We start from the raw sequence: 25,501 nt of genomic DNA, 5'->3' as shown, positions 1-25,501 counted from the left end.
CTGTAAAAAATGGGCCCAACGAGGCAGGCGCAGGCATGATGACCCCTCTGTAACCAATGTGCCCGGGTTTGTGTGTGCCCGCACGATTCGGAGCCCACGCTTTCCTCTCCTCCTGGGCGCCTCCTCCCTACCCCTCGTCTCATGCCCACCTTCTGTTGCTTTCTATCACGTGCGCGGCCTCCGTCTTCACCCATCACCGTGACTCTACCGTGCTCCTACAAGCAGATTTGCAGGTCACAGGCAAGGTCGTATTCTTCATCGTAGAGGCGGGAATATACACCACCTCCATCTCCCAGCTGCTCGCCAGTGTGAACCAACGACGCAAAGCTCACAGGTGCCACAACGACACAAGGCAGCACGGCATTGTCGCGTGTGTGTGTGTGTGCACTCTTTTGGGCCACACACTTGTGAGTTGTCTAGGCCTGTTCATCTAATTACAACACTATAGACGCACTCACATAGATACTACTACCCATTATACAGCACCGTAATAATTTTTAAAGAGGGCACAGATATAGAGATTTTAATATACATTTGATTGTGTGTGTGTGTGTGTGTGTGTGTGTGTGTGTGTTTTCTTTAGAGAGTGAATCTTCGACGACAACACAGACTGTGCAGTCAGCCGCGCACGCACAACCATGCCGCGCACCCGCGTCGGTCTTCGACTCCGATTCGTGAAGTTGCCGCACATCGACGGCGAGCGCGTGTTTCGCGATGTCATTGACTTCGTAGAGCCGGAGGATCGATCCATTGACGATCTTCGCGCGCTGGTGGAGGCAAAAATAAGTTTCATGGGGCTCAATCACACTGACTTTACCGTCTTCCACGCCGAGGAGAACACTGGTGATCGTATTGTCGTTGACACCGCCTACTTCAATACGCTTCTGCGGCAATGGGCACGCAGGGTGGCAAGGGAGCGTCCGCCGCCGCCGCCGCGACTAGCAATGCCGTCTCTGGCGGAGCAGTCACTTCTCGGTGATTCACCCTCGCCATTCACTGATCCTCAAGACCAAAGTCATTTGAGTGGCTGCGACCCGCTACCCCTAAGCAAAACCGACGCCAGTAGCGACGAGGACGATGAGCGTCCGCCGGATATACTCGAGTGCTTGGAGATTGAGCTGCACGAGTACAAGTCTGTTGCCGTTCGTAACACCAGCGCCATCTCTTGTTTGGCGTCGTCGGAGCCCAATGCAGCGCTGTCATCGGTGCAGCTCGCCGCGCTCACACGCGAAAATCTTAAGCGCCTCTGCAAGAACGATGTCGCGAGGCTCGGTGTCTCGGCCCCCACACCTGCACCCGGGGCTGCATCACTAAACACACACGACCCAGGGATCGAACTCCGAAAAGAGGCGTTCAGCTCCGATCTGCGTGATGCTAATGGTGAAGTATTGGTGCACATTCGCGAGCTTACATCTCCGCCAGAGCACGTGAGGTTCTACCTGCGCTGCATCCTTCTCGCTGTACGCTTCAAAACACCCAAGCCTGGTATGACGGTGGCAGAGCTTGACCTCGGTGACGCCGAGGACGTGACCCAGGCAATCACGGCAGTTACATTTGACGAAGTGGTGCACAAAGCCATACGTGATCATCTTCGCGGAGACCGCCGGCAAGTGCTGGAGCTGCGCCAAGTGTACGTGCGGCGTAAGAGCGACGTGGACGTGCGCTACCAGACCAACGCACACCCTCTGCTGCTTCGCCTTGATCGGTCTTCGAAATTGGAGGTGGTGCGCATCCTTGCGACGCCTGCGCCGCAGCCCAGCGGTAGGGCGATCGTCACTGTGCGGGAGCAGCTAGGCTCGACAGGGGTAGTGGATGTGACCCAGCTCATAGGGCAGCGGCAGCAGGAGCAGCAGCGCGCACATCATTTCCCATGTGGTTCTAGTGGCGTTGCGTCTTCGGAGAACGGCATTTCCCTCAGTGGCGTTGGCGGCGGCGCGTACCAACCTGCGTCCGCGCTGTCGTCGTCCTCGTCTTCAGGCCCGCGACGAACGACCTTCACGATGGCCACCCTGAGCGGCAATGCGGGCGCAAGCACGGCCCCTGTGAGTGGTGTGATTCCGTCGAGTTTCGGGCAGGAATTGCGCATTCGTCAAGAGATGCTTCTTCGCCAGCAACGTCCAGCGGATGCACCACCGATCGAGCCTGGTGTCGCGATTGTCACTGCTCGCGATGTTCGCGAGCGTGAACCGCTAGTAGAGCAGCACGCCAACCGTGAAGAGCAACGAAAGGGGCGCATTCGACGCAAGGTGGAGGTGTCCACGCAGTGTCTGCTTTGTGGGCTGGATTGCAGCAACGAGGCAGCGTGCATGGCAGTGGTTCGGCAGAAGCTGACGATAAGCTCGCGCAACCGTGGCACACAAATCCCTACTTTTGAGCAGGTGAAGCACGATCTCTCTGACCGTAGGCGGGTGCCGGACGGGGATGCGCCCACGCGACTTCTATGCACGCATACTTTCGTGAATAGCTCTACCCGGAGTGTTCATGTCGTTCACCCGCGCTGCGCACACCTGTGCTCTGCCTACCAAAGCGGAAGCGAGTTGGAGGATATTGTCGTGTGCGACTTGCAAATGAATATGTGCGAGCTCTGCGGAAAACCCGGCGCGTGCGTAGCCTGCTATCACCCTCGATGCACGGAGATGTTTCACGTGGTGTGCGCCCTATACAGTGGCGGCTACGTAAACTTTGGCCAACGCGACCCGTTCCTGCCCTGTCCCGCCTGCCCGCGTCACACACAAGTGACCATTTCGAAGAGGAAACGGGGTAGTAGCAACGTTTTGCACGTGGATCACAGCTGCTGGGAGGATGGAGTCGCTTTCGACTCGCGCGTGGTGGAAGCCACAGACCTCCGAGACCCGGACGAGAACGACGGCCAGTGACTGCTCAGCCACGTGTAATTCTGCTTTGGGGAGGATATCGAAACGGCAGCCTCGGAGAACGACTCTTCAGTGCTGCTCGTTCTTCGCCCTCCCCCCCCCCCCCCCCGCTGAGTGCTGCGAACTTCCTGTTTCTGTTATTTACCTCCGTGTTTTGTGGAACAGCGTGTCTTACAGATGTGCTTCTAATACAAAATGAGACAGAAGCGAATCGACCTACGTTTGATACTGCCTGGAGACCCCTTCTCTCTTGTGGTTCAGCACGACGTAGAATTGCGTGTAGGGCAGCCTCTCCTCTCACGGCATGATGAGTAGCACCCCTCGCTCCACTTCATGGGCCGTAACGGTTCGAGCACGCTTTCATCTTGGCTTTTATCGTGCCCCTCCCCTCCCCCCCCTCTCGTGTGGCCTTTTGCTCATTTTCCGCCCCCCCTTCCTCCCTCCGTCTCTGAGACCCCGACGGGGGGTCACACACGCTCATGCGCAGTCACGAAAGCTACGGGCGGGAAGAGGTGCTCGAGAGCTTCAATATTGGTGCTTTTCTACGTATGCCTGCGCGTATTGAGCCGTGTGTGCTTTCGAATCTACAACAGGGCCCCCTTGTATATATATATATACACACACAATGACGGACTCACCCACAAAATTGACCCCCCCGCCAAAGGGGAGCGCCCTGTTGCGGGAGAACTTATTTGAGAAGAAGAAGGAGGACAACGACGAGCTGCTGAGGCGGCGAAAACCGACGATGTTGGTGAAAGGAAAGCAACTCGTCGCCCCTCCCTCGGACGGGACGAAGCGCTACACTGTCGTCTTCGACCTCGACGAAACCGTCGTGTACGCCCGGAACGGGCCCCTCTATGCTCGCGCCTACCTCAAAGATCTTTTCCGCTTCATCAAGGATGACTTTGAGGTAATTGTGTGGACCGCCGGCGAGCGTGACTACGCCAAGTGCGTCCTCGAGGAAATTAACGAGGATCACATAATCGAGCACCTTGTCTATCGACACGAGAAGTGGTTCCACGGGGAGAACTACACCAAGGACCTGCGGCAGCTCGGCCGTGACCTAAACTACACCCTCATGATTGAGAACACACCCGACTGTGTGCGGGCTAATCCGCAGAACAGCATCATCGTGGAGGACTTCGAGGTGTTGCCAGAAACGACCGAGGAGGAAGGCTCGACGCCGCCGCAAGCTGCAGAGACGGCGACGGCGGGTGACGGGAAAGACAGTGCTGTCCGGGAACCCAGTACAACCGCGGCGCCAGTAGCGGCACAAGCTGGTGAAGGCGACGGCGTCGGTAGCTCGCAACCACCACTGCGGCGGCGCCGCCAAACCGATCGCACGTTGTTCCTCCTGCGCGAGCTGTTGCAGTCGCTTGTGAAGAGCGAGGAGACGGTGCCGCGCTTTCTTGCATCGTGCGAGTTGCTTTCCCAGCAGACAGTGACCGGCTCCGACGGCAATGAAATTCCTATTTTCCACCTTGGTACACGGCGGCGACGCAGAGATGCGGGTGTGCAGCGGAAGCGAGTGCGCGTAAACCGAGACAAGGTATCGGCAGCCGCTGGCGCAAGTGAGGTTTGTTTGCCTGCTCCCGTTACTCTGGCGGGGAGCTCGGTGAGTGAGAAGACGGTGTCTGCCGGGGACTGCAACTGCAGCGACAACGTTGAGCGCACCAGCAGGTCGTCGGGAGACTCCATCTCACCTCCACCCGCACACGACCTTGAGCGGGAAGCTGGCAAAGAAGAGAAAACACAGCGGTCCTGAGACGACGTCGTTTACGGAACAAACGTTGTACAGTATGCATGCATTATTTAATGTCACATTCCTTCGTGCTGTTCATGTGCTATCGTGGCACGGTGTGGACTTCTGTGCTCTACATAGGCACATCCGCACCACGTCCTTCCCACCGCTACCTGTGACATGCTCCGCAGAAAAGCCTTGAAAGGGAAACATGCGCATTTTTTTCTAATGAGCAGCGACGCGACGACGAGATGGACGAGGTGGGCATCCGCGATTCAATAAGCCGGCTGCCTTCTGCGTCACTGCTACAGAGGCACGTGGCACTCCCACTCTTGGCTCCACTGGTGACCCCTTTTTCCTTGCCATCTTCTCCCCCCCCCCCTCCCTCTCCACGTCTATCACCCTCGCATGCTGGTGATAGCACGCGAAGACGATAGCCTCCTGGTGTCAAGCACTAATAATATCATAGGATCATCTCATATCGTTGCCGCCCGCAGGTAATACAGTTAGGGCCGACGTGTCGTTAACTTACCGAACCCCCACCCCCCGCTTCCCCTGTATCCCTCCGGCACATCAACAGCCCCATCCCTCTTCGACGTGCGCTAAAAAAAATAAACAATGAAGCTGCAACCACGCGTGCGCCGGCCGCGGTCGGACTATATCGTAGACAACGCCGCTGCGATGCAACTTGGGAAGCTTTACCTCGGATGGGGACACAAGAAAAAACAATCGAAGCGTAAGCCCTCAAAGCCCGCAGCCGAGTCGAAGGCGAAGGTGGCGCCAGCAAAGGCTGCAATGAAGAAAGCAAATTCGAAGGCGGCGTTGACAGCAGCGTCCGTGTCGACTACAGCGAAGACATCGCCGCGCTTGCCAGCCAAAAAAGCTCCCAAGCGATCTACCAAGGCTGCAGCAGCGGCTGTCAAGCGATCTACCAAGGCTGTACCACTGACTGTCAAGCGGCCACCCGGACACCAGCGCAAGGCGCCACCGCCGGCTGCGCCCGCCAAGGGCAGACCTGCTAAAAGCAGCAGTCGCGGGCGTGCCACGACCACACCGTCAAAGGCATCTCCAAAACAGGCCACTCGGCAGCGCGTACAACCCAGCAAGAAGCCGCGCCCGGCGGTGATGCCCATCTCTTCCAAGGTGATGGCCGCGGCGGGGGCTGCCGCGGCGGCGGCGTCTGAGAGTACCAAAACCATGTTATCATCCAAGCCGCTGCCGCGAAATGCAGTGCCGCCAGCCCCGTTCGCTTCTCGCAAGGTTACAACGGCGCCGGTCACAAAGAGCGCTGTCCAGCGGTATCCCAGGTCCAATCGCTATGCACCACCGGTGATTCCCAACCCGGTTCCTACACCAGCGCTTTCGTCTGGTGGGGCGGTCCAGGCGTTTGACTGCAACGCCATCAGTGTGCTAGTGCGCACCATGAACGGGATGAGCTTCCGCTTGGGTTGCACCATCGATTCGACGCTGTACGACCTCAAGCGCCGCATCCTGGAAGTCATCATGCCGTGGACTGCACAGACGTCTACAGGACCTGTTGTGCGCTTACCGATGCTGGTCATGAACGGACGCGCACTGGAGCCAGAGAATGCAACTTTAGCCATGCTACGTTTCTCTTCCGAGTCCACGGTGTATTGTTTCCCCGAGCCCACCTGAGTCGTGTAGGGTCTTGGCGGGGGTTTAAGTGTAAATGCGATCTCCCACACCTTTCGTCAACCAGTACGCATCTATACCTTTTGTATCTGTGTGTCCCCCCCCCCCCCCTGCGCAAACCGCAAACAAAAAAATCGGTAAAGTCAACACCAGCAGACACTTTGTCTTGGGCATTCATTGCGATGTCGGCGCGCGGGTGCCGGCACCGGCCCGCCGCCTCCCCGGCATGAGAAAGGCCGGCCTCCGCTTAAAAAAAATTCGTGCGCGCGCCCCCACTGTTTTTGGCCGGCTGCCCCCGCGTGCAGCCGCCGCCCCGCCCCCCCTCCGGGGTATCCCGCGCGCCGCGCACAGGACGCCCGCCGCCTGGGCCCCGGCGGGCAAGGGGGGGGGGCCGCCGCGGGGCGGGGTTGGGATTCCCGCGTATGGCGATTGGTGGGCCCATGGCGGAAAGCTGCGCCGAACATGAGCGGAGCCGTTTTGCGCGCACGCCCATTTCCCAGAGTAGGACGCGGGACAGCCTCCGCATCCATCGGTGGCTTCTCAGTGACGTGAAGGTGTCCAACACTGCCATGGATTGGCATCCGTGTGGCGAAACGCTTCTCTGTGGTCCGAGGAAACGACGCCCCAGATGATGTCGACGTCTTCGGCGCTTCCTCTCTGCCGCGTTGTAGTGCAAATGGGCCTCCGTGGATCACTTCAGACAGACTCTGGTCAGTATGTAGTCGTCGAAAATGGCGTCTTGCGGCACGCAAAGAAAGTGGAGGACGATGGCCGCCATGAGACCTGTACGTTCCTTGCCCGCGGCGCAGGTGAAAAACAGAATCGACTGCCTCTATCCATTGGCGCAAAAGTCATTGTTCGTCAGCAACTCCAACACCCGCGCGAGTTGGTGACTGTAGGTGTCGATACGACCGCGGCACGGGGCGTGCATAAAGCTTCGCGCATAATGCGCTATGTGTGACTTCCACAGACCGTACTCGTTTTCGAATATTCAGCACGTGCTCATTACCGTTTTTTCTTTGGGGGGGGGGGGATCGATGGTAGGAGGAGATGCGGGGCCCGGGAGTGGATGACCTCGTCGGGGCTGCAAAAATCAAAAGTGTGGGTGATGTGCAGCCCACTTACGAGCACCTCCTGTGCAGCAGCATGAGGGGGAAAAAAATGAGGCGGCGGGGCGGATGAAATCCTCAACGTGGATAGGAACGATGGAGACAGCAAAGCAAGACAGCGGCCGGTGGGGGGGGGGGGTATGTTCAGTGTTTGAGCAAGGGCTATCCCCTCCCCCCCCCCAAAAAAAAGGAACCTCCCTCATACTCCACCGTCAGACCCTGCCCTGAAAGGGGTTTGCTAGGCCAGCGCGGCTGGCGGTAGCAGCAGCAGCAGCAGCGGCTTCGCGATGCCTGCCCTCTTCCCTTGGACGATTCCCAAATTGTTTTCCCCCATTTCCTCAGTTACTGAAGAAATGGGGCAAGAGCTATCATCGGCGATGCCAGGCGTACACCTGTACCACACTCAAACAAGAATCGCATTGCAGAAACGTCTGGCAAAGGTCAACAATTAGTCTTTGTAGGACAGAACAATCGCAACAAAAACAAAAATACGTCCCCGGCACTCAGGCCAGCGGCGGTAGGCGAAATCGCTACAGATATGCAGGCTTCTAGCATACGACAACCTCCTTTCATTTCGATTCGGCTCCCATGTTTTCTCCTAGGACTGGTCCCCCCCCCCTCACCACCACCACGTACACACACACACACACTAGACGTAGTAGTCAAAAGGGATCTTGCTGCGTTCCATAGGACCAAAGAAGCGTTGAATGATGTTGACGAAGTAGCTGGTGCTGCTCGGCACTGCTACGGGCATGTGGCTAAACGGCTCCTCCCCTGACTGCGTCTGATACCGCTGTCTCCTCCTCTCCTTCATGGTGGTGCGGGTAGCACTCAGCTTAATGTAGCGACACGCGCATGGTATCACCAGTATGCACCCAGCGAGCCCAAAGAACATGCACAGCGTGCACGACATCGCCAACCAAATCAAATTTGGCTGTTCGTATGCAGGCTTGAAGTCGGTCGACACAATGACGACAAAGGAGCGAATACACATGTATACCGTGAGGAAGCTGGTCGTTATGAAGAAACCGCCAAAGAAGCGGAACGTCCGCTTTCCCACACAGGAGCCAAGAACTACGCAGTGGTGGTCGAATTCCTCCACGCAGACATCGCAGAAGCGGCAGTGGCTACTCTGCGGGGGGCGGATGATGTGGCAGGTCGTGCACAACTTGCACTGCACAGACCTCCCTTCCACGACGACAGTTGTTGGCTGCGCTGGCTGCTGTGACAGCGAGGCTGGTGGAATAACACCAGGGTCGAGAGTGACTGACAATGTCAGGCACGCGATGGACGCGGCGGTTAACAGGGCCATGAAGCAGTGGGTGAACCACTCCCCGTGTGGTACGACGACCGCCACAAACAGCATTGTGATAGCGAGGATTAGCAAAGCAACAAAAAAAGCGTGCCAACTTTGGGCAGTCACCACGCAACAGCACACAATGCGCAGCCGGCCGAGCGCGCGCTTTGTCATGCCTGGCGGAAGGCTAAGGTTTCCGCAGTACAGGCGACTGTACCTCTGAACAGGGACGGCGTACGGCGGCACCTCCGCGTGGGTGCCCGGAAACAGTGACTGAGACTGTGACGCAGAGACTGCAGGCCACAGTTCGACCGGGGTGGAGGGACACGATGAAATACACACGCTGTCATCCGCGGCTTGCTGGTCACTGCCCAGAGATGTTGCATGTGTATGGGTGTACTCGCAGCCCCCAGGGGAAGGGCAAGCATTATTGCCACCATGATCGCTGCCATTGATAGGGGGAGGAATTTTCTCCACGTCGTGTGACTCAGAAGTCGGGTATGTGGTGTGGCGCGCATAGACATCATCAGACCCAGCAAAAGCCGCTATATGGTTTAGCATGTTTCCAGAGAGGCCGGAGAGAAAATGGCAAAGGTGAAAAGGCACGGGGTGTGGCGCACGGCTGATACGTTAGGCAGACCTGTGTTCACAAACACTTCATGCAGGCAAAAAATAGCATAAAAAAAAAGTGAGAGGCATTACAAAAGTGCACCTTGAGGTGAAAGGATGGAAAAGAATAAAAAGAGGGGGGGTGAGAGAGCTGCTAGCGAGGGAGTGAAAACACCAACCCGCATGTCCATCGCGGCAGTCAGTGTGTCCGACCATAGGGGGGAATGATAATAGCAGGAAAGAAAAGGAACAAAAAAATGCTTGACGGCTTCGCAGAGGTCGTGGTATGTGATCTCCGTCATTAGGTCTCTCACATGTTCTCCCTCTTTGAAAAAGAGGAGGGTTGAGAGGAGCACCCGTCTCTCATTGCTTTATCCCCCCCCCCTCCGTCTCTTGGACCTCCACCTCAATACCAAAAAGTGATGTGACAGGTGTGCGTGTGTGTTCGACTGTGGTCAACGGCGCGTCTCTTCAGGAACACCGCATTTTAATTCGCTTGTAATTACAACTACAGTTCCGTGGGGTGATTTGAAACAGCGGCCTTAGCGAGTCGCTCTTGCTCCAGCTCCGCTTCTAGCGTATCCACATCGAAACCAAGCTCTCGCATTTCCTGCAAGTATCGCCTCGTCGGGTCACCATCTTCCGCGGCTTGCAGGCCAGAATCAGCTTCGACAGCTGGCCGTGCGCTTGCTTCGAGTTCCCGCCTCTTCTTCTTCATTGCCCACATGAAGGCGATCATGCCGACAGCGCATACAACAAAAGAGCGCAGACCACGAAACGCCACCTTCTTCAAAATGTCCGTGTTCTCACCAAAGGCCTGTTCGCCCAACTCCTTCACGATCCGCACCTGCTCTGCAGCCTCTGGGTCCAAATGGGGCACAGCCTGTGTCGCCCCAGCTGCGGATGTCTCTGTGGTGGAGTGAATGGTTTCCGCAGGTCCATGAGCAGGCGGCATCGATGACGACGCCGCTCGAAGCGGCGCCACGAACACGGGGCTAGTCTGAATACTGGGCGCGGCGGGTTGCGCAACACGCCCTACATAGGGTCCGCGCACCAGCGCCATGCAAAAACGCTGCATTTCAGTTTGACCAACTCCCCAGAGGGGAGTTTGGGTGGGGAAACAATCCGTGAAGAACAAACAGGAGCTTGCGCTTCTACTCCTCAGCGGTAGGTGGCGCTGCACTGGGTTGAGGCCCTCGAGATTACGGAATAGGTGGATTGATCAGCCCAGAAAAGAAGACACACCACCACCACCACCACCAAGAGAGTGAGTGGGTGGACACTCCGGTAGGTACCGTTGGACAACTGGGCAGTATGGCCGATTCGAGTGAGGCCGGTGACAATTGGAGGGGGGCGCGTAGATCGACTTTCTCCAAGAGAAAACCCTGTGAAGCACTGGTTACGAAACCATGTAAATCGAGAGCAAGGGGGGTAAGGGGAAAGAGGCAAAGGAGAAAAGTGGGCGAAGAGCTCGACAAAAAAAAAAAGTAATGCGCCCCAGTGCATTTGAGGGATGTCTGAGCAGCCAGGCAGAGCGTCTTCCGAACGCTATCAGCAGTGCGAGTAAGAGAAATCGGATAAGGTCACAACGGAGGAGTAGGGAGCCATCGTTTTTCAAGTACGGGTATGCGTATTATGCTCACAGCGTCTTCTCCAGTGGAAAAAAAAAACAGCGCTCTGCTCTCTCTCTCTCTGTTGCACGGCCCACCTCACATAGATTGCTTGAGGGGTGTTTGAGAGGTAGGAAAAGCCCCGAAGCAACACAACATACCTGCCGGGCATAAGTGTGTCAACAGAAGGAGCCCCCCCCCCCAAAAAAAAAAAAGAGGATTTTGCCTATCCCCATCAGACCAGTAGACGTCCACCTCAATCATCACAAAAGTTCTTTTTGAAAGCTCAGCTTCCGTGTCAGAGGATCGAAACTATGACCAACAACAACAATAAAAAAAACACGAACGTAGTGAGCACACACACAGACGAGATAAAGAGAAAGGAAAGTCATCCGATGGGTGGGTGGCCTTGACCTCGGCTCTCGCATCTGAACTGAGCCTTTGGAGGAGGAGGAGGGAGGGCAAAGAAGAAGGCGCAGGCACGGCTCATTGACGAAAAAGGTGGGGGCGGCTGCGGTATACCCTGACAAATCAAGGTTGAAGGCTTAAACCACCAAAGGTGTGGGGAATCTGCAGTCCTTGTTCCTGTCTTCCCCCTGGAGACGTGATCACGCGGGTCTCTCTATACGAGGGCGGCACTTTTTTTTATTATTTTTTGAATGTGACCTAGATTCGCGCATGTTCCTGAATCGCATTCTCCTCGTCACCCGGGGAGAGAGACCCATCATTCATCCAATGCGGTCATCTGCTTCGCTAATGTACGCAAACGAGCACCTTCGCCAACGTGTGCGAGAAATCGGGCACGTGGACAGCCGAAGGGCACGCAATCCCAACGTCGCCCCTACAGAGATTGAAAGGAAGGGAGACAGCAGTACAAATCGGGCCCACCTGTGTCAGCAGCGAAAGCGCTATCGATGAAGATAGCGGGGCTCCCCTCCCTCCCTCCCTCCCTCCCAGCGTAAGGAAAAGGGGGAATCCACGTGCACCACTCACTCTTACCAGTCACATGTCGCGGTCACACCGACGAGGCGACTTGCGCTGTTCGTGCGCCGTCTTGACACAGTGCGATGCCGAGGTACTGGCGCTCTACCGTTGCTACTGATCTCGCTTGTCACCGTAGCGGATGTATTTGTCCGGAGAAGTGGGCGGGCAGGGTGACCATGCACGCGCGGGCTGCTTGTACGGCTGAGAGCACTAACGGATGGAACACGGGACATGGGCGCGCTCGGGCGGCGCACGGGCGCCAGCAAACCGTTGAGAGACGGCGAAGAGCGACGCATGCCCCTCTTGGGCGCTACAGAGTCAGAGAGGGCAGGTCCCTGCACCTTGCTATTGCTACTCGGAGGCGGCACGAGAGTCGAGGGGACACGACGGAATGGGCTCTCGTGAATGCTCGGCTGTCTTGTCGGGGTGGGCGGGCGCTGGGCCACGATGCGCTGCTCTGCTATAGCGTCCACTTTACGACCAAGAATGGTGACGACGGACTGTAGGTTACGGCAATCTGCCTCGCGGTCGGCGAGCTCTTGGGAGATGAGTGACAACCGCTCCTCAAATGCCTCACGCTGGCGGCGCAGCTCCGCCTCGAATATGATCTTTTGTCGGAGCAGCTCCGAACGAAGGGCATCTATGTCGTCAGAGCTCATCTCAACCTCTACAATCAAAAGGAAAATTCGTGAGGACTACGGGAAACTGAGCCTTTTTTTTCCTTTCGTACATGAGGTAGGAGTGGGTGTCGTAGAGGAGGAGGGGGGAGGAGGGGGGAAAGAGGGGGAGTAAGAGACGCGTCCGTGTGAAGATTAGGGGGTGGGGGGGCTTCGAGTTCACAGCACGCCAAAGGTGAAATACGACCATCAACGTGTCAGCAACGACGACAGCGCAAAACTGCCCTATATGCCAGGATAACTAGGACCACCCCCACTCAAAGAAGAAGAGAAACAGAGACTCATGCAACTCTCTGGGTGCGAGAATTACGGTGTTGATGCACAGCGTGCACTGCAGAGTGGTGGTGCAAATGCATGAACATGCGCAGCGGCATCACCGCGAACCTGAGTTGTGCGGTGCGGTAAGTAATAAAAATGTTGCGGCAAGAGAAGGATGCCCTCCCCCGCAAACCCCATGAGAAGGAGCACGGTAGCAAATCCGTGCCCCTGACAATTCGCAGAGGTGATGGTTGCTCTTTGAATTCACCGCTTTGGGTCGTGCGCGTATGTGCGCCAAAAGTAGGAGCGGCAACGTGATGCTTAGAATACCCCGAGAAAATGGTGCTGATCTGCGCGCGAAAACGCGCCTTGCAGATACACTTTTGTTTCGCTTCACTTTCCTCTTTGCTTGGAGCCGGTTGTGGCCAAGATAGCGCCTGACAAGCCTTCAGAAGAGCAAGTCGTCCGCTTATCCCTCGCCAGTTTTCCTGCTGAAGGAGAAGGTTTTTTTCTTTGGGGGGTGGGGGTGGGGGAGGAGGAGGGAGAGGCGCACGGTGGTGACAAGAGAGTCGAGACGCAGCAGAACACGGAGCCCGTGCGGACAACGATGCGCACACCTGGACTCATACACATCGACAACTTTACGGACAGATAGATGGAGAGCGACGCAGTGGATAGAAGTACACGTGAAGAGGCAATTTACTAGCTCATGGCACTGGGGTTCGAAAGCGCAACACATGGGAGAGGGGGAGTGAGGGGGGGAGGGGGGGGAACACACACTCACCATAGGGGAAGAATAGAGAGGAGCGGCACACACACACACGGGCACGCTAGAAGCGAAATCACTGGCTAAGGCAACACCAGATGAGAAAAAGAGAAGCAGCCGCGAACAATGACAGAATGGGAAGCTGGATGAGAGAGTCACATGATAAGCGAAGAGCAGCGTAGGTGTGTGAGTGACGCGCGGCGGGAGCGCGGGGGCAAGTGTTGCATACGCAGGAAGGACACAGACGTAGAGAGATGTGCATCACCCCACGCACCAACGGAGACCGGTAAGCAAAGAACATTAAAAGGGTAGCGCCAGATACTCGCTCGTGGAGTACGGAAGATATGAAGCACTGCACGCACAGAGACGGGCATTGCGCGAGAACGCACTGGGTATGGAAAAAAAAAAGGGAGGCGAAAGCCTGGCCTGCACACTAGTAGACATCTTTCAGGTAGCGGTGCTCACTCTCCATGCGCCGCAGAAACTCGAGTGCCGTCATACGTGTCATGCCTCCGCGATCTTGCAGCAGGGCCACCAGCGCTCGGTCCACTTCCTTCGCCATGAAAGATGCGTCACCAGACAAGAAGACGAGGCAGCCGCCGCCAAGGGTGGTAGTAAGCATCTCGTAGATCATATGCTTGTGCCTTTCGATTAGGGACGTGACGTAGATCTTTTCATCCTGGTCTCTACTGAAGGCACAATCTAGGTTTGTAATGATAGAAGTCGGGAGTGGCCCGGACAAGTGTGTTTTGCTGCGGCGAGCCGCCAGCCCGGCATGCGAAGTTGGATGATCAGCGTCCCACTGCTGCATCTCGGCCGGTGCCATAGCCCAGCGCCGCACCTCCTCCTCGACGAAGTACTCGGTATGGCGGTGCTGCGCGCCGAAGAAGAAGACGGTCGGGCCGTACTGGAGGTCTGGGTGTATGCGGACGAGGGCCTCTTTTTTATAGCAAAGCCCCACAAGAGCGGCTGCACCAGTTCCGGGGCCGATCATGAGCATCGGCCGATTTTCTCCGATGCGCTGCGGAAGGTGAAAAGTCGATCGGCGCACGTAAGCGAAGACCTCATCGCCCTCCTCAACGCGGTACGCGAGATAGTTGCTGGCAAGTCCGTCTGTGAGCACTCGCACGAGAATTTCGATTTGGGTGCCGTGAGAGAGACGATCTGAGGCGATGGAGAAGTAGCGCGGTTGCGTGCGCGGCATAATCTCTATAAAGTGGCCCAGTGGTATGGAACAACAAGTAGGAAACCTCTCGAGGTAATCTACGACAGAGCGCAACCTTTTGAGCTTCTGCGGAGAGGAACTTCCCGCAGGCCCCTGCTCATCCGCTTCTGTCTCTGCGGAGACGCGGAGATGCTCAAGGAAGGCTTCTTGCTCGACCGGGTCGGTGCAGTATTTGGCGAGAACGCGCAGCGTTGACTTTTTGGGACGGCCGCAGAGATCCACGTAACGCTGCAGCACAGTGAACAAAGGCACCCGACAGGGGAGCACATTGCGGAGAATGCCGCGTGACGGCTCCGTCTCGCACAACTCCACCGGCGTCTCCAGCTGGACTGCTGAAATGGAGAGGGCCCGGGCGCACCGCGACACCATCTCTCGTGGGTTTGCTGGGAAAATGCCAAGATGGTCGCCTGCCTGGTACGAGATGCCCGTACCATCCGTCTCGAAGCAGAAGCGGTAAACACAGCTGCCGTCGCTGTCGCGCGGCTGGGTCAGTTGGGTCTTCCTGACAAGACGGATTCTTGTCGGGTTCGTCAGAGACGGCTCCAGAAGCCCCGGCGGTGGCGGAAACGGGAGTGGGATAGGCAAAGCGCTGGTGCACTCCGCTGCCACGGGTTTGGTGTGGGTTGTGGGACCTAGCAGTGCACTGCGGCTTGGATCTGCTTCGTCAGTGGTCGCTGGGGCGCTTGGACTTGCGGTGCCCTCAATGAGGTCGCAGGGCTGCGCCCGAGGAACAGTGACCATCGCGGCTGCTTCTGCCGTCGTCGCTGCGGTGAAAGAGAGGAATCGGAACTGTAGCTCGGGTGTTGGCGGCGCACGAGTGCCAGCTGTCATCTCCAGTCCGCACCTCTCCTCCAGGGCGAGCATCACTTTCTCTTGCCATTCATCAAAGACGTCCTCCTGCATGCCGGACCGGGCGTCCCCGAAGCCAACACGATGCAGGTTAATGCCGCCGCCCTTCTTGAGGAGTGTGTTCGTGTCGGTCGCACAGCGACAGTAATACTTGTAGGAGCTGTCACCGAGACCGAAGACTGCGTAGTATATGTGCTTGAATGGTGCCGCCGTGGTAGCGTCATTGGACTGGGTATGCACTGTGGCTGCAGCACCTCGGCGAACTGTCGATTGCATTTCCTGAAAGAGGGTCATGAAGTTGCTCGTTGGTTCGCCCTCACCAGCAGTCGCAACAATGAAGATGTACACCAGTGGCGGACGAGATGTTATCGGCTCCTCTGTGGACCTGCGACCATCCGTCAGGGAAGCGCTCAAATCCGCGGAGTCCACCTTTATTGGGTGAAACAGTGGTACGTTTCGCTTATTATTATGCAAATACTCCGCCATGTAGCTCCAGCGACTGGGGTCAATGAGAGAGGCCTGGACTCCACGGTCCCGAAGCGTCATGACGAAGCCCCTCGCCAGTCCTTCGGCGTTGCCGGACTCGCTCCCATAAATGACATTAACAGTTGCCGTCGCATTGCTCAACTCGGTGTCGCTGATCTCCACCAAGTCCTGCGAAGAATTGCCACCTTTCAACAAAAAGGTGTGAGCCTCACGGGCTGCCTTTATTTGCTTCGCATACCTTTCTGCAAACTCACGACGCTCGCGTTGCACTCTCCGCTGACGCATCAGCAGCAGAGCGGAAGCGGTGCCGACTATCAGCGCTCCTAGGAAAGCCATGTATTGCTTTCGCGTCATTGTGCTCGTTCAGTAAAGCGACGCCGCCGAGGTAAAAGGCGGGGGTGGGAGCAGAAACTCAAAAAGCGCGCGAGATGGTGTCGAAAACAGGAGCCCTGACAAACCCGAAGGCCAGTCAGCGCGACCACCTCTCCTTCCCTCAACTCCTCGCCGTGTTCGATTCGGCTTTGCCTCCACTGACCTAGTCGGAATGCCTACACAGAACACCTTCACCACACGACACAATGACACAGCGCAGAGAGGTGAGAAAGGGGGTGGGGAAGAAAAAAAAAAGGGAGAGAGCTAACCGCACCCGGGAGGGACAAGGAGCGCACGGGGCTCCACAACAACAAAACAATTTGTGAGCGAAAGGCACTAAACATACAGAAACCCCTTCGACTATAGGAGAGATGATAATGATACTTCACAGAGGACGAAAGAGAACAAACAAAATATTACACGAGTTCAACTACGCATGAGCCAGCCAGCCAGTCAGAGAGCGATGTATGTATGTATACATGTATATACATATATATACATATACACGTAAAGACACACAACCACCGTCCCAAAAGGAGAAGTGAAGGTTGCAAAATCAAAGACAACAATAAAAAATAGTTTGAGTGTATCGTCTCTGTCCTGCACTACTTTTCTTTCCTTTACTGATGTTCACATAAACCGTAACACAGTGATGCACAACTCGGGGGGAAAAGGTGAGGAGGAGACCAAGCGGGGCACACACGCGCACACACACACACAACCCTACCTTTATGTATATATATATATATAAATGAAGGTCTGAAAAAAGTTTTTTTCTGCACTTCCCTATTTTCTCGAAAGCCTCTTTCCACTCACAGAGATGTGCGATGAGACGGCACAAAAAGACTTGCGCAACGGCACGAAGTGGGGCTTTTTTTTTAGAGGTAAAAAAAAAAGAAAGAAGCACCAATTAGCTGCTAAAAAAAATTAATAAATGAAAATGGTGTAATCAGCACATGAGAGGTGATCTAACAGTTACCCAGATAAAAATCTGAGGCGGGGAGGGGGGGGCGTAAAGAAAAAGTGACAATGGGTGTTGGCAGGAGAAAAAGTGGGATAGAAGAAACAAATGTACTTTACGCGCAATATCCAACAACACACACACTTTTGGAGCGGAGGAGGTGAAGAGCTGCTTTGTGATTTAAATGATCTTTTTTTTAACGTTTTTCTTCTGGATCGCATGCCAAATTACTTCCCCTTTCGTGAACTGGAAAAAAGAAGGGAGGAAGCGGGCAGAAGTGGCACAAACTAAAATCAAAGTGGGGATGGGGGGGGGGGGCGAGGGCAGAAGGGTGTGAGGTCTCTTTTAAGATTGGCTCATGCTTCAAGAGAGCCCCTCTTTCGCCTTCTTAGACTTCCAAACAAGAGAAGTCGAGACTACCTCCCGAAAACGGGAGAGGCAATAAGAAAAAAAAATTAGGAGGGAACGGCTTCCAAACAAAGAAAAAGAGAACCACGAAAGCGGACGGGGCGGGGGGGGGGGAGGGGGAGGGAAGAACACCAGTACTTCGCCACGCTCTTTTTTATTTTTCGTAAGGGACCCTGGGAATAAGTTTTGAGGATCAACCTGCACAGGAATTTGGGGATAAAGGCGAAAGTGTTTCTGTCTGGGAGACGAGGATGACACTCTGCGCCTTCTCTTCGTGGACGCCGGCGGGTGCGAATCCACTTCGTTTTTGTTGTTGTTGTTTGATCGTGGAGTTTTGGGCGTCATTGTGGCATGTCAAAGACACGCAGGCACGGGAGGTGTGAATGATAAGGATCCACAGAGCAGAAAATGGCATCGAACGTGATGGTGGGTGAGTCCAGGGAGCGTGCAGAGGGCCCACAGCCATATGTACATACATGTATATGTATATATATATATGTGCGTGTGTATACCATTTAGCGAGGACGGGCAAAGTGAGGGAGAGAGTTGAATAAGGAAAAAAAGGGGGAAGTTGGTCTGATAGGAAAGTAGAGATAGCAGCCGGTTTGGAAAAGGCTCATCGTTGTGTTCCCCTTACTCTCTTGAATGTCGACCGGCGAGGTGGAGGCGAGGGGGACGACAGGGGAGCGCATGAGAAGGTGGCAACAGAAATGTACTCCAACCCCATCCTTCCACACGTACACTGTGTGTGTGTGTGTGTAACAACAAATCCACCTCCAGACGTGCCTTTCGAGTAAAAGAGCAGCCCCTAGAGCCTTTACACGAGCACAAGGTAACCTTAGCGCGAAAGTCCCCCCCCCCTCGGAGTTCTCCCTTCAGATCACACGCCTTCCTGTCGCTGAGGGGTCCGCAATGGGAGCGTTTGCGCACTCCATCCCAAAGCCAATTTCCACGCGGTGGACTACACACATGGTTTTCCCTCCTCCCTCCCCCCCCCCCCCCACACACACACACCTTTTTCGTGTGTGTAGTTCAGATAATTCATGACTGCGACTCCTTTACTCGAGGCTGGGAGGGATATAATGTTAACAGGGGCAACGCGAAAAGTCACCCAAAATGATCTCGATTTACACGTTACACGGAGCAGCCATGCTCTCGGCTCTTCACCACCCATGTGGTGGTTTTTCCGTCATTGGTGGGGGCGCTTCTACGAAACAACCCCCCTCCTCCTCCTCCTCCTCCTCCCACGCCGGCAAGAACAAAATCACTCTTTTCACCTCATTCAAAAAGGGTGACTAACCGGGATTAGCTCTTATTCAGCAGGTCGTCATTCCGTACGTTGCTGTCTGCACATCACACACACACACACATACACACACCAGCGCACGCTCGCCTTCGTCTGGCTTGTTTTACTTCTCTGGGTTTCGGGTCTTGCGCTTGACGGGTGCGCGGGGGCCGCGCGTTTTGAACTCCACCTTACCCTCGACAAGCGGCCGCAGATCCTTTGGCATCTTGCGCCGTGGGTTTGTGGTGACACCCGCCCAGGAAGGCACGCCGGCCTCGACGCGCGGCTTCTTGAAGTTAGTCGAGCCCTGGTGAACTCTCTTGCCACCGTCACCGTTTCCCCCGCTGCGAGATCGCTTGCGCTCCTCCGAACCGCCACGGCCGCCGGTGCGCTCAATGCGCCGCTTCTCACGCCGGCTCGACGTCGCTGCTTTCACCTCTTTTGACTTGTTCACGTGTACAATACGCACTGGGCGCCCATTGAGCTGATCACCACGTGTCTCGATGGCGGGGTTGACGGACGAGGCTCGCATGAATTCCACGTACCCAAAACCTTTGCAGTCGCCTGTCTCTCTATCCCGAACCAGGCGGACTCGCTTCACGTCCGCAATGCCGTGCTCCTGAAAGAAACTCCACACATCCTCCTCCGTCGTATCGTAGGCCACATTCCCAAGAAAGACGGACGTCTCCGACGGGTAAGCACGACTCTCCACGTCCATCGTTGTCACAACAAGGTGGCGGTTATGGAACACCAGACCATTCTTTTCCAGTGCCAGCGCAATGGACTCGGCAGAGTCGAAGAGCACGTACGCTGTTGAGCTATACTTGGCGTCTTTTTTAATGTCACCGCGCAGCACACGCACGGCACGGCCCAGGTTGCGGTGCTTCTCGTCGAGCTCTTCAAGCGCTTGGCAGCGGATACGGACCGCCGTGATGCTACCACACGACTTGAAGATCTTCTCCACGTCCCGCTTGTGAATTGTGTTGGGCAGATTGCCCACAAACACAGTGCGTGCGTCCTCGTCTTCGTTGGGATGCAGTGCGTGTCGCAGCACCTGTTTCTTCGAGCGCTTCCTGTTGCGGCGGTCTTCTTGGGCGGCGAGCTCTTGCTCCACTTCCTTTGTGTCGAAGACGGTTTCGAAAAGTTCTTTTGTTTTCTCGCCTTTATTGGCAGCGGTGCGGTCATTACCAGACGACGAGGTCGTTGCGGTGCGTACAACCTCCGCCACCGCAGCACTCTTCTTGCGCTGTTTCCCCTGCGTGTTTTCTCCTTTACCGGCACGTTCCTCCGCTCGCTTCACTTCCAACTCGCGTAGCATCTTCTCTTTCTCGCGCCGGGTGAGCTTCTTCACCTGCGGCGCCTTGGCGAAGAGGTCCACATGACTCTTTTTAAGCGGTTGGAAGTCAAAGGAAGGAACATGAGCCGTCCCGAGAGCGACGGCGGGGACGCTGTGGGAGTCTGCCATGCTCAATGACTATGTTTGCTGTCAGGGGTGTGGGTGGTGCACAATAGGCCACTATCGCGTGGATGAGTTGGAGAGAGGGTACCTCTATGGGGTGAGGGTGGGGGTATGCAGATGGACACACCCAGGAAACAAGTCCAGAAAGAGGACAGTGGGGGGGGGGGGGGAACCAGAGATACAAGAATGAACAAACAAGACTCTGTCAATTAGCCGATAGACAAACGGGCGGATCAGCAGGGCCGATGTGGCAGAACTCATTCACCTCACTCACCCGCGGGGAAAGGCGGGGGCGGGCGGCAAGGAGGGAAAGCGAAGCATACGCCGAGAGCAAATGGGATGGAGAGCAGCTCAGTGGACAGAAAAAGACCACGGTGTTGCCACCAATCTGGCAGAAACGTCATCGGTGACAAGCACCGCTCACTCCTTGTGAGCAACCCCTTCTCCCGCCTAACACACACACACACTCACAAAAGAAACCTCTCCCCTCCGTCGCAACGGAGAGCGGGCTGGAAGGAGACTTGCCTGTACATCTGGCTGTTTTTTTTTCTTCAAGGATGGTGTTGAGGCGGCGTGACAGTAGACACCGCCCCCTCTAGAGCAAACAAAATGGAAACACTGTTTTGCTTGAGAGCTGTTGTCCTCCCCGGGCGTTGAAAGGAGATGCCACGCTTGAAAACCGTTCATTGCTTTACTGCGCGTCAAGGACCAATGCACAGAGGCACAAGTACCGCGTGGCTGTTCAGAGCCGTGAAGACACGCGCTGCCACCGATGGCTCAACCCAGGGAGGTGCCGTACGTTGCAATGCACCCACCCATCTGGGAATGGGGGGGGGCGGGTGCAAATCACACAACTGCCGGCGCGCCTGCAGCTGCACCCCTTTGTTCTGCTCACTTCAGGGCGGGTCGCTGCCTGGCAAGATAGGTTTCTAGCCGTGGGGTAAACGTGTTAAGTGGCCCCGGGGGTGTGACGACCGTGGATGAGACCAAAAGAAAGCGTCATTAGTCAAAAGGATGCTCGACGAGAGACATCAATCACATGTCTGGAGAGACACTCCGGGCGTGGTCAGTTTGCACCTGATACATTCGCCTTCGGGGCGATTATTCCCGAGCTGCTGCTGGTGTAACATATGCGCACTTCGCGAAGTACACACGCAGCGGGAACGGGGGTATGCGAGGGGCACTGCACAACATTGCGTGCGGTACCTTTCTCATACGACGCCGCTTCAGTAGGGTGGAGTACAAAGTGCATCTAAACAGGTGAAATACTTCGCTAATACGCTCCCTCGACGACCCTCATGTGTGGCCGCAGCGCTCCCCTATGAGAGGGGGGGGAGGGGGATACGGGACACCACTCACAACCTTTGCCGTGAATGTGTGCGCGTAGCGAGGAGACGTACTCCCCCACCACCACCACCACCACCTTCTCTCCCTCTCCCTCCAACGGATCTATTCTGGTGTAAAGAATAAGCCAAACTCTAGCCTCTTATCCCGTGGTCTATCATACGCCACTAGTGCAGCGCAAGAAAGCGGTCGATACCAGTTGGAACAACGCTCAAAATGTTCTCACAACAGCCGCGTCTGCCCTAATCGCCATCGACCCACCCACTGCATATCAGCAGTCCGCACACGCCTTTGGGGCAGCCCATTGCTCGTTCTGTAGTGGACAACGAGGGTTGAATGAGATGCGCTCCGAGCCACCAAGACACGTGGTCTGTCCCTATGGATGGTGCTTGGGCTACTACCCTGTCCCAAGACGCACCGACGCAGCAGCGCAACGTTTTGACGACATCAGTAGCAGTGAATCGCTCAGACCCCTCACCTTCGCAGCAGTTCACTCCGCATCCATCATGAACGGTTCAGCACTGGAAAGAGGGAAGTGCTGTGCTCCCCGCCTCCCTCCCTCCTCGGAGACACTCAGGCTAAGCAGTACTCCCCCTCTCCGTCACCGGGATTCCCCGTAGTCATTGAAGTGCAAACGGCAAAAAGCAGCTGCGTCGGTTTGCGGTGGGGAACGAGCCTCCTCTCTCTGCGCCCCCCCCTCAACGTTCTTTCAACAGGGGAAGCAAGAAAAAAACGAGAATCTCGATCACCACGGCCGCGACGGTGGACGAGAAGCCGCTATGCAACTTGCCTACAGGGCTTTTCTGGCTCACATCACTGTAATACCCCGCTGCCACGTCTCGATAGAGACTGGACTTCAGCCCCAGCACGGCTGCCATTGAGAAGCACAAGATTGCAGCGAGCGGCAAAAGCAATGTGATCATACGCGTCACTGCGACCACACCGCAACACCGTTTCGTCGGCAGCATCTGGACGAACGCGGAAAGAATAAGTGAGACGCAGAGAAGAAGGCATACCACTGCGAAAACGAGGTACGCCGTCATGAAACTTTTCAGCGTCGAAGAGGAAAGCTCGGATAGTGACGTCGTAACGCGCGTCATCTCCACGGACGGCGACGGGCCACCACTCAAATCAGAAATCATGTGATGGCTACTTGGCACGCTTCCCGATGACACAAGCGGGGCGTTGGGTGGCAAGTGGTACACAAGCGCTACCCCATAGACGTACATTTGGCGCTCCTTTATCGTCCGCACCTGAATCGGTGATAGGATGCTACTCACTATCAGCCCGATCACTACCGCGGCGTGAGCAAAGTGCAAAGTCACCGAGTCGGTTGGCCTCAGCATTGGATGAGCCAGGAAGAAGGGAGCAAGAGGGGGGACGACTAGATGACTCCGTGCTCAAAAGGGGGAGGGGCGTTACAGGTGCACTGATGTTCACACGAGAAGAAGCGAAGTCCACAATCTAAAGTGGGCCTGAGTGTACACGTAGTCTTGCACCGTGGTCTCAGGGGGTCTCTGCCGCGTGCATCGAGAGAAACTTATGAAATAGCCCAGCAATCAGCACCACCTGCCGACGCCTGCAACCGCAAGTCGTACACGTCACGTGTTCACGCACTGTCAGAAGAAAATGGGATCCGTCGCCAAGAGAAAAAGCATGGAGAAATAAGATGGGGCAATCAGCGGGAAGAGCAAAGAAGTAAGGGAGGGGGGGGGAGTATAAGTGACAAACTAGACATCTTCATCAGCAGCGCAGGAGATACGCCCGTACCTTTGATTCGCCTAGGCTAAACGGGACCTCCCTCCGCATTTTTTATGCATCACATGAGTTGTGTACACCCTTCTCTCACTGAGCACAGCATGTGACATATGCACCTGTCATGCGATAGGAAAGAAAGGGGGGGGGGCATAAAAGGGGGTCAAGTCAGGTTAGCCACCAACGTGTAGTCCTGCTCCGTGTATGTATCCAGGGAGGGGGGGGAGAGGGGAGGGGGGGGGAGGATGCATTTGGTTGTCGACTTTTTTGTGTATCGCGTTGATTTACTCGATTTCTTTTTGCTTACGCTCCTGTACACGCCGACGAAACTCCTCGTGCGCATCGGCCCAGACTTTTCGGAACTGCTCCACCTTATCGTTCCTCGACCCCGGTGTCGCCTCCGCCCGCTGCATGCGGCCTGGGAGAGTGCGCGTGTCAGCAATCACGGAGATCGTGTCTGTAGAAAAACAGCGGTCCCACCAGAGCACCATCCCGAGACCAAGAGACTCTTTGAACAGCTGCACAACCAAGAGACGCAGATGCCGCTTAGGCATCCGATGGAGTTGCCAACAGCCATCGATCAAGTCCTCAGAGAGCTTTACAGGGTAGCGGAACACCTTGCTAATGTACAGAGGCGACGGAGGAGCAGCTTGAGCACCACTCGTCGACGCCACACGAGCAGGCGGCAAGTGAATCGTTATTTCTAGGTGCGCATTGCGCTGCCCCGACTCCTGCACCGGAACCTCGCCCCCCTCATAGAGACGAAAAGCGGTCACCGACTTGCTGTTCGTTTCCCAGGGCACCAAAAAGCTGACAGTGACCGTGTCTTCCGTTTGGGCCCACCAGTGGTGCGAGCCTTCCCGGCCGCCGTTGCGAGCAAGTCTCTCATACAACAGATCCTCGTCGTCATCTGCAGCGTCCACGCGCTCTTGGCCACCCTGCCGTGTTCCAATGGTGCTACCCGTCACGTCGCTCGTGCCTTTTCCCTTCGTCCCACCTGGATCAGCGGAAGAAGACCCTGGGTTCATTAGAAATGCTGAAGCACCACTGCTACCTGGCGTTGTCGTACACTGTGTATTTATCCCAAGAAATGGGCTGGTTGACGCCTCACGTGGCGGTGGCACAAGCTGCACACCATTAGGACCTGTTGTCACGCAAGACGGGTACTCCAGCCGTGTCACCCGCGGAGACCTGCTACCGCCACGGTACTCGTCGTGGTCGTCGTCCGAGCTCCCATCGGACGAGGAGGTACTGCTGCAGTTCAGCCTGTCCCATTTGGAGTAGTCAATACCCGGCATTGTTCTTTCGAGTAAACAGTCGTGGGCTGGTCCGTCACAGGAAGAACCGTGGAATGGGAGGGAGGGGTGAGAAAGGGGGGGGGGGAGGGTTGGAGCGTGAGGACAATGTGCCAGGCGGTGGAATTCAGGCAGTTGCGTATTCCTTTTGTTGTTCCACGAGCCTAGCGCGCGCTAGTCGGAGTCGTGAAACGGGCGTCGGTGAAGAGTCGTGCTGATTAGGACGCTATTCTGTGTTCTCCCCACTCGAAAGTTACTGGTGGCGGCCATTCGGGGGAGGGTTCTGCTGCCGGCGCTTGGCCCAAATGAGAGGTGTAGAGCCGGACAGTGCTTACCTGCGCCCGGCCCGATTGTTAAGCAACGACATTGAACCATTGCTATGCTGGGTCAACAGAGGTGTCCCGCGGAGCGAGCAGAGGAAGAGGAGGGGGAAGGGGAGGTGGCGGAGGGGGAGGGGAGGAAAGGAAGAAAAATGTTTTTTTTAA

At 56.0% G+C, this 25,501-nt stretch overlaps 11 protein-coding genes across 11 annotated transcripts; 4 read left to right on the top strand and 7 right to left on the bottom strand.

Annotated features, from left to right (window-relative positions):
* Positions 1 to 638: 638 nt before the first annotated feature.
* On the top strand, positions 639 to 2,876 carry JKF63_01259 (uncharacterized protein; the record flags this gene model as incomplete). Its single annotated transcript, XM_067897307.1, has 1 exon — positions 639 to 2,876. The coding sequence occupies one exon, from the start codon at positions 639 to 641 to the stop codon at positions 2,874 to 2,876; it is 2,238 nt and encodes a 745-aa protein (XP_067753464.1).
* A 622-nt stretch (positions 2,877 to 3,498) lies between these two features.
* JKF63_01258 (uncharacterized protein) lies at positions 3,499 to 4,638 on the top strand (the record flags this gene model as incomplete). The annotated part of the gene is made up of 1 exon (XM_067897306.1): positions 3,499 to 4,638. One exon carries the CDS (start codon positions 3,499 to 3,501, stop codon positions 4,636 to 4,638), a length of 1,140 nt encoding a protein of 379 aa, XP_067753463.1.
* Positions 4,639 to 5,232: 594 nt separating this feature from the next.
* On the top strand, positions 5,233 to 6,270 carry JKF63_01257 (uncharacterized protein; the record flags this gene model as incomplete). The annotated part of the gene is made up of 1 exon (XM_067897305.1): positions 5,233 to 6,270. One exon carries the CDS (start codon positions 5,233 to 5,235, stop codon positions 6,268 to 6,270), a length of 1,038 nt encoding a protein of 345 aa, XP_067753462.1.
* Positions 6,271 to 6,895: 625 nt separating this feature from the next.
* Positions 6,896 to 7,228, top strand: JKF63_01256 (uncharacterized protein; the record flags this gene model as incomplete). Its single annotated transcript, XM_067897304.1, has 1 exon — positions 6,896 to 7,228. One exon carries the CDS (start codon positions 6,896 to 6,898, stop codon positions 7,226 to 7,228), a length of 333 nt encoding a protein of 110 aa, XP_067753461.1.
* A 797-nt stretch (positions 7,229 to 8,025) lies between these two features.
* JKF63_01255 (uncharacterized protein) lies at positions 8,026 to 9,234 on the bottom strand (the record flags this gene model as incomplete). Its single annotated transcript, XM_067897303.1, has 1 exon — positions 8,026 to 9,234. One exon carries the CDS (start codon positions 9,232 to 9,234, stop codon positions 8,026 to 8,028), a length of 1,209 nt encoding a protein of 402 aa, XP_067753460.1.
* Positions 9,235 to 9,790: 556 nt separating this feature from the next.
* JKF63_01254 (uncharacterized protein) lies at positions 9,791 to 10,360 on the bottom strand (the record flags this gene model as incomplete). Its single annotated transcript, XM_067897302.1, has 1 exon — positions 9,791 to 10,360. The coding sequence occupies one exon, from the start codon at positions 10,358 to 10,360 to the stop codon at positions 9,791 to 9,793; it is 570 nt and encodes a 189-aa protein (XP_067753459.1).
* Positions 10,361 to 11,887: 1,527 nt separating this feature from the next.
* Positions 11,888 to 12,535, bottom strand: JKF63_01253 (uncharacterized protein; the record flags this gene model as incomplete). The annotated part of the gene is made up of 1 exon (XM_067897301.1): positions 11,888 to 12,535. The coding sequence occupies one exon, from the start codon at positions 12,533 to 12,535 to the stop codon at positions 11,888 to 11,890; it is 648 nt and encodes a 215-aa protein (XP_067753458.1).
* A 1,475-nt stretch (positions 12,536 to 14,010) lies between these two features.
* JKF63_01252 (uncharacterized protein) lies at positions 14,011 to 16,491 on the bottom strand (the record flags this gene model as incomplete). The annotated part of the gene is made up of 1 exon (XM_067897300.1): positions 14,011 to 16,491. The coding sequence occupies one exon, from the start codon at positions 16,489 to 16,491 to the stop codon at positions 14,011 to 14,013; it is 2,481 nt and encodes an 826-aa protein (XP_067753457.1).
* Positions 16,492 to 19,287: 2,796 nt separating this feature from the next.
* JKF63_01251 (uncharacterized protein) lies at positions 19,288 to 20,628 on the bottom strand (the record flags this gene model as incomplete). The annotated part of the gene is made up of 1 exon (XM_067897299.1): positions 19,288 to 20,628. One exon carries the CDS (start codon positions 20,626 to 20,628, stop codon positions 19,288 to 19,290), a length of 1,341 nt encoding a protein of 446 aa, XP_067753456.1.
* Positions 20,629 to 22,664: 2,036 nt separating this feature from the next.
* Positions 22,665 to 23,312, bottom strand: JKF63_01250 (uncharacterized protein; the record flags this gene model as incomplete). The annotated part of the gene is made up of 1 exon (XM_067897298.1): positions 22,665 to 23,312. One exon carries the CDS (start codon positions 23,310 to 23,312, stop codon positions 22,665 to 22,667), a length of 648 nt encoding a protein of 215 aa, XP_067753455.1.
* Positions 23,313 to 24,005: 693 nt separating this feature from the next.
* On the bottom strand, positions 24,006 to 25,019 carry JKF63_01249 (uncharacterized protein; the record flags this gene model as incomplete). Its single annotated transcript, XM_067897297.1, has 1 exon — positions 24,006 to 25,019. One exon carries the CDS (start codon positions 25,017 to 25,019, stop codon positions 24,006 to 24,008), a length of 1,014 nt encoding a protein of 337 aa, XP_067753454.1.
* Positions 25,020 to 25,501: the final 482 nt, after the last annotated feature.

Source organism: Porcisia hertigi, chromosome 35, assembly GCF_017918235.1.
Source record: "Porcisia hertigi strain C119 chromosome 35, whole genome shotgun sequence".
Classification (NCBI taxonomy): Eukaryota; Euglenozoa; class Kinetoplastea; order Trypanosomatida; family Trypanosomatidae; genus Porcisia; species Porcisia hertigi.
Note: the sequence above shows the minus strand (reverse complement) of the source record. Positions and strands in the feature narration are given on the sequence as shown.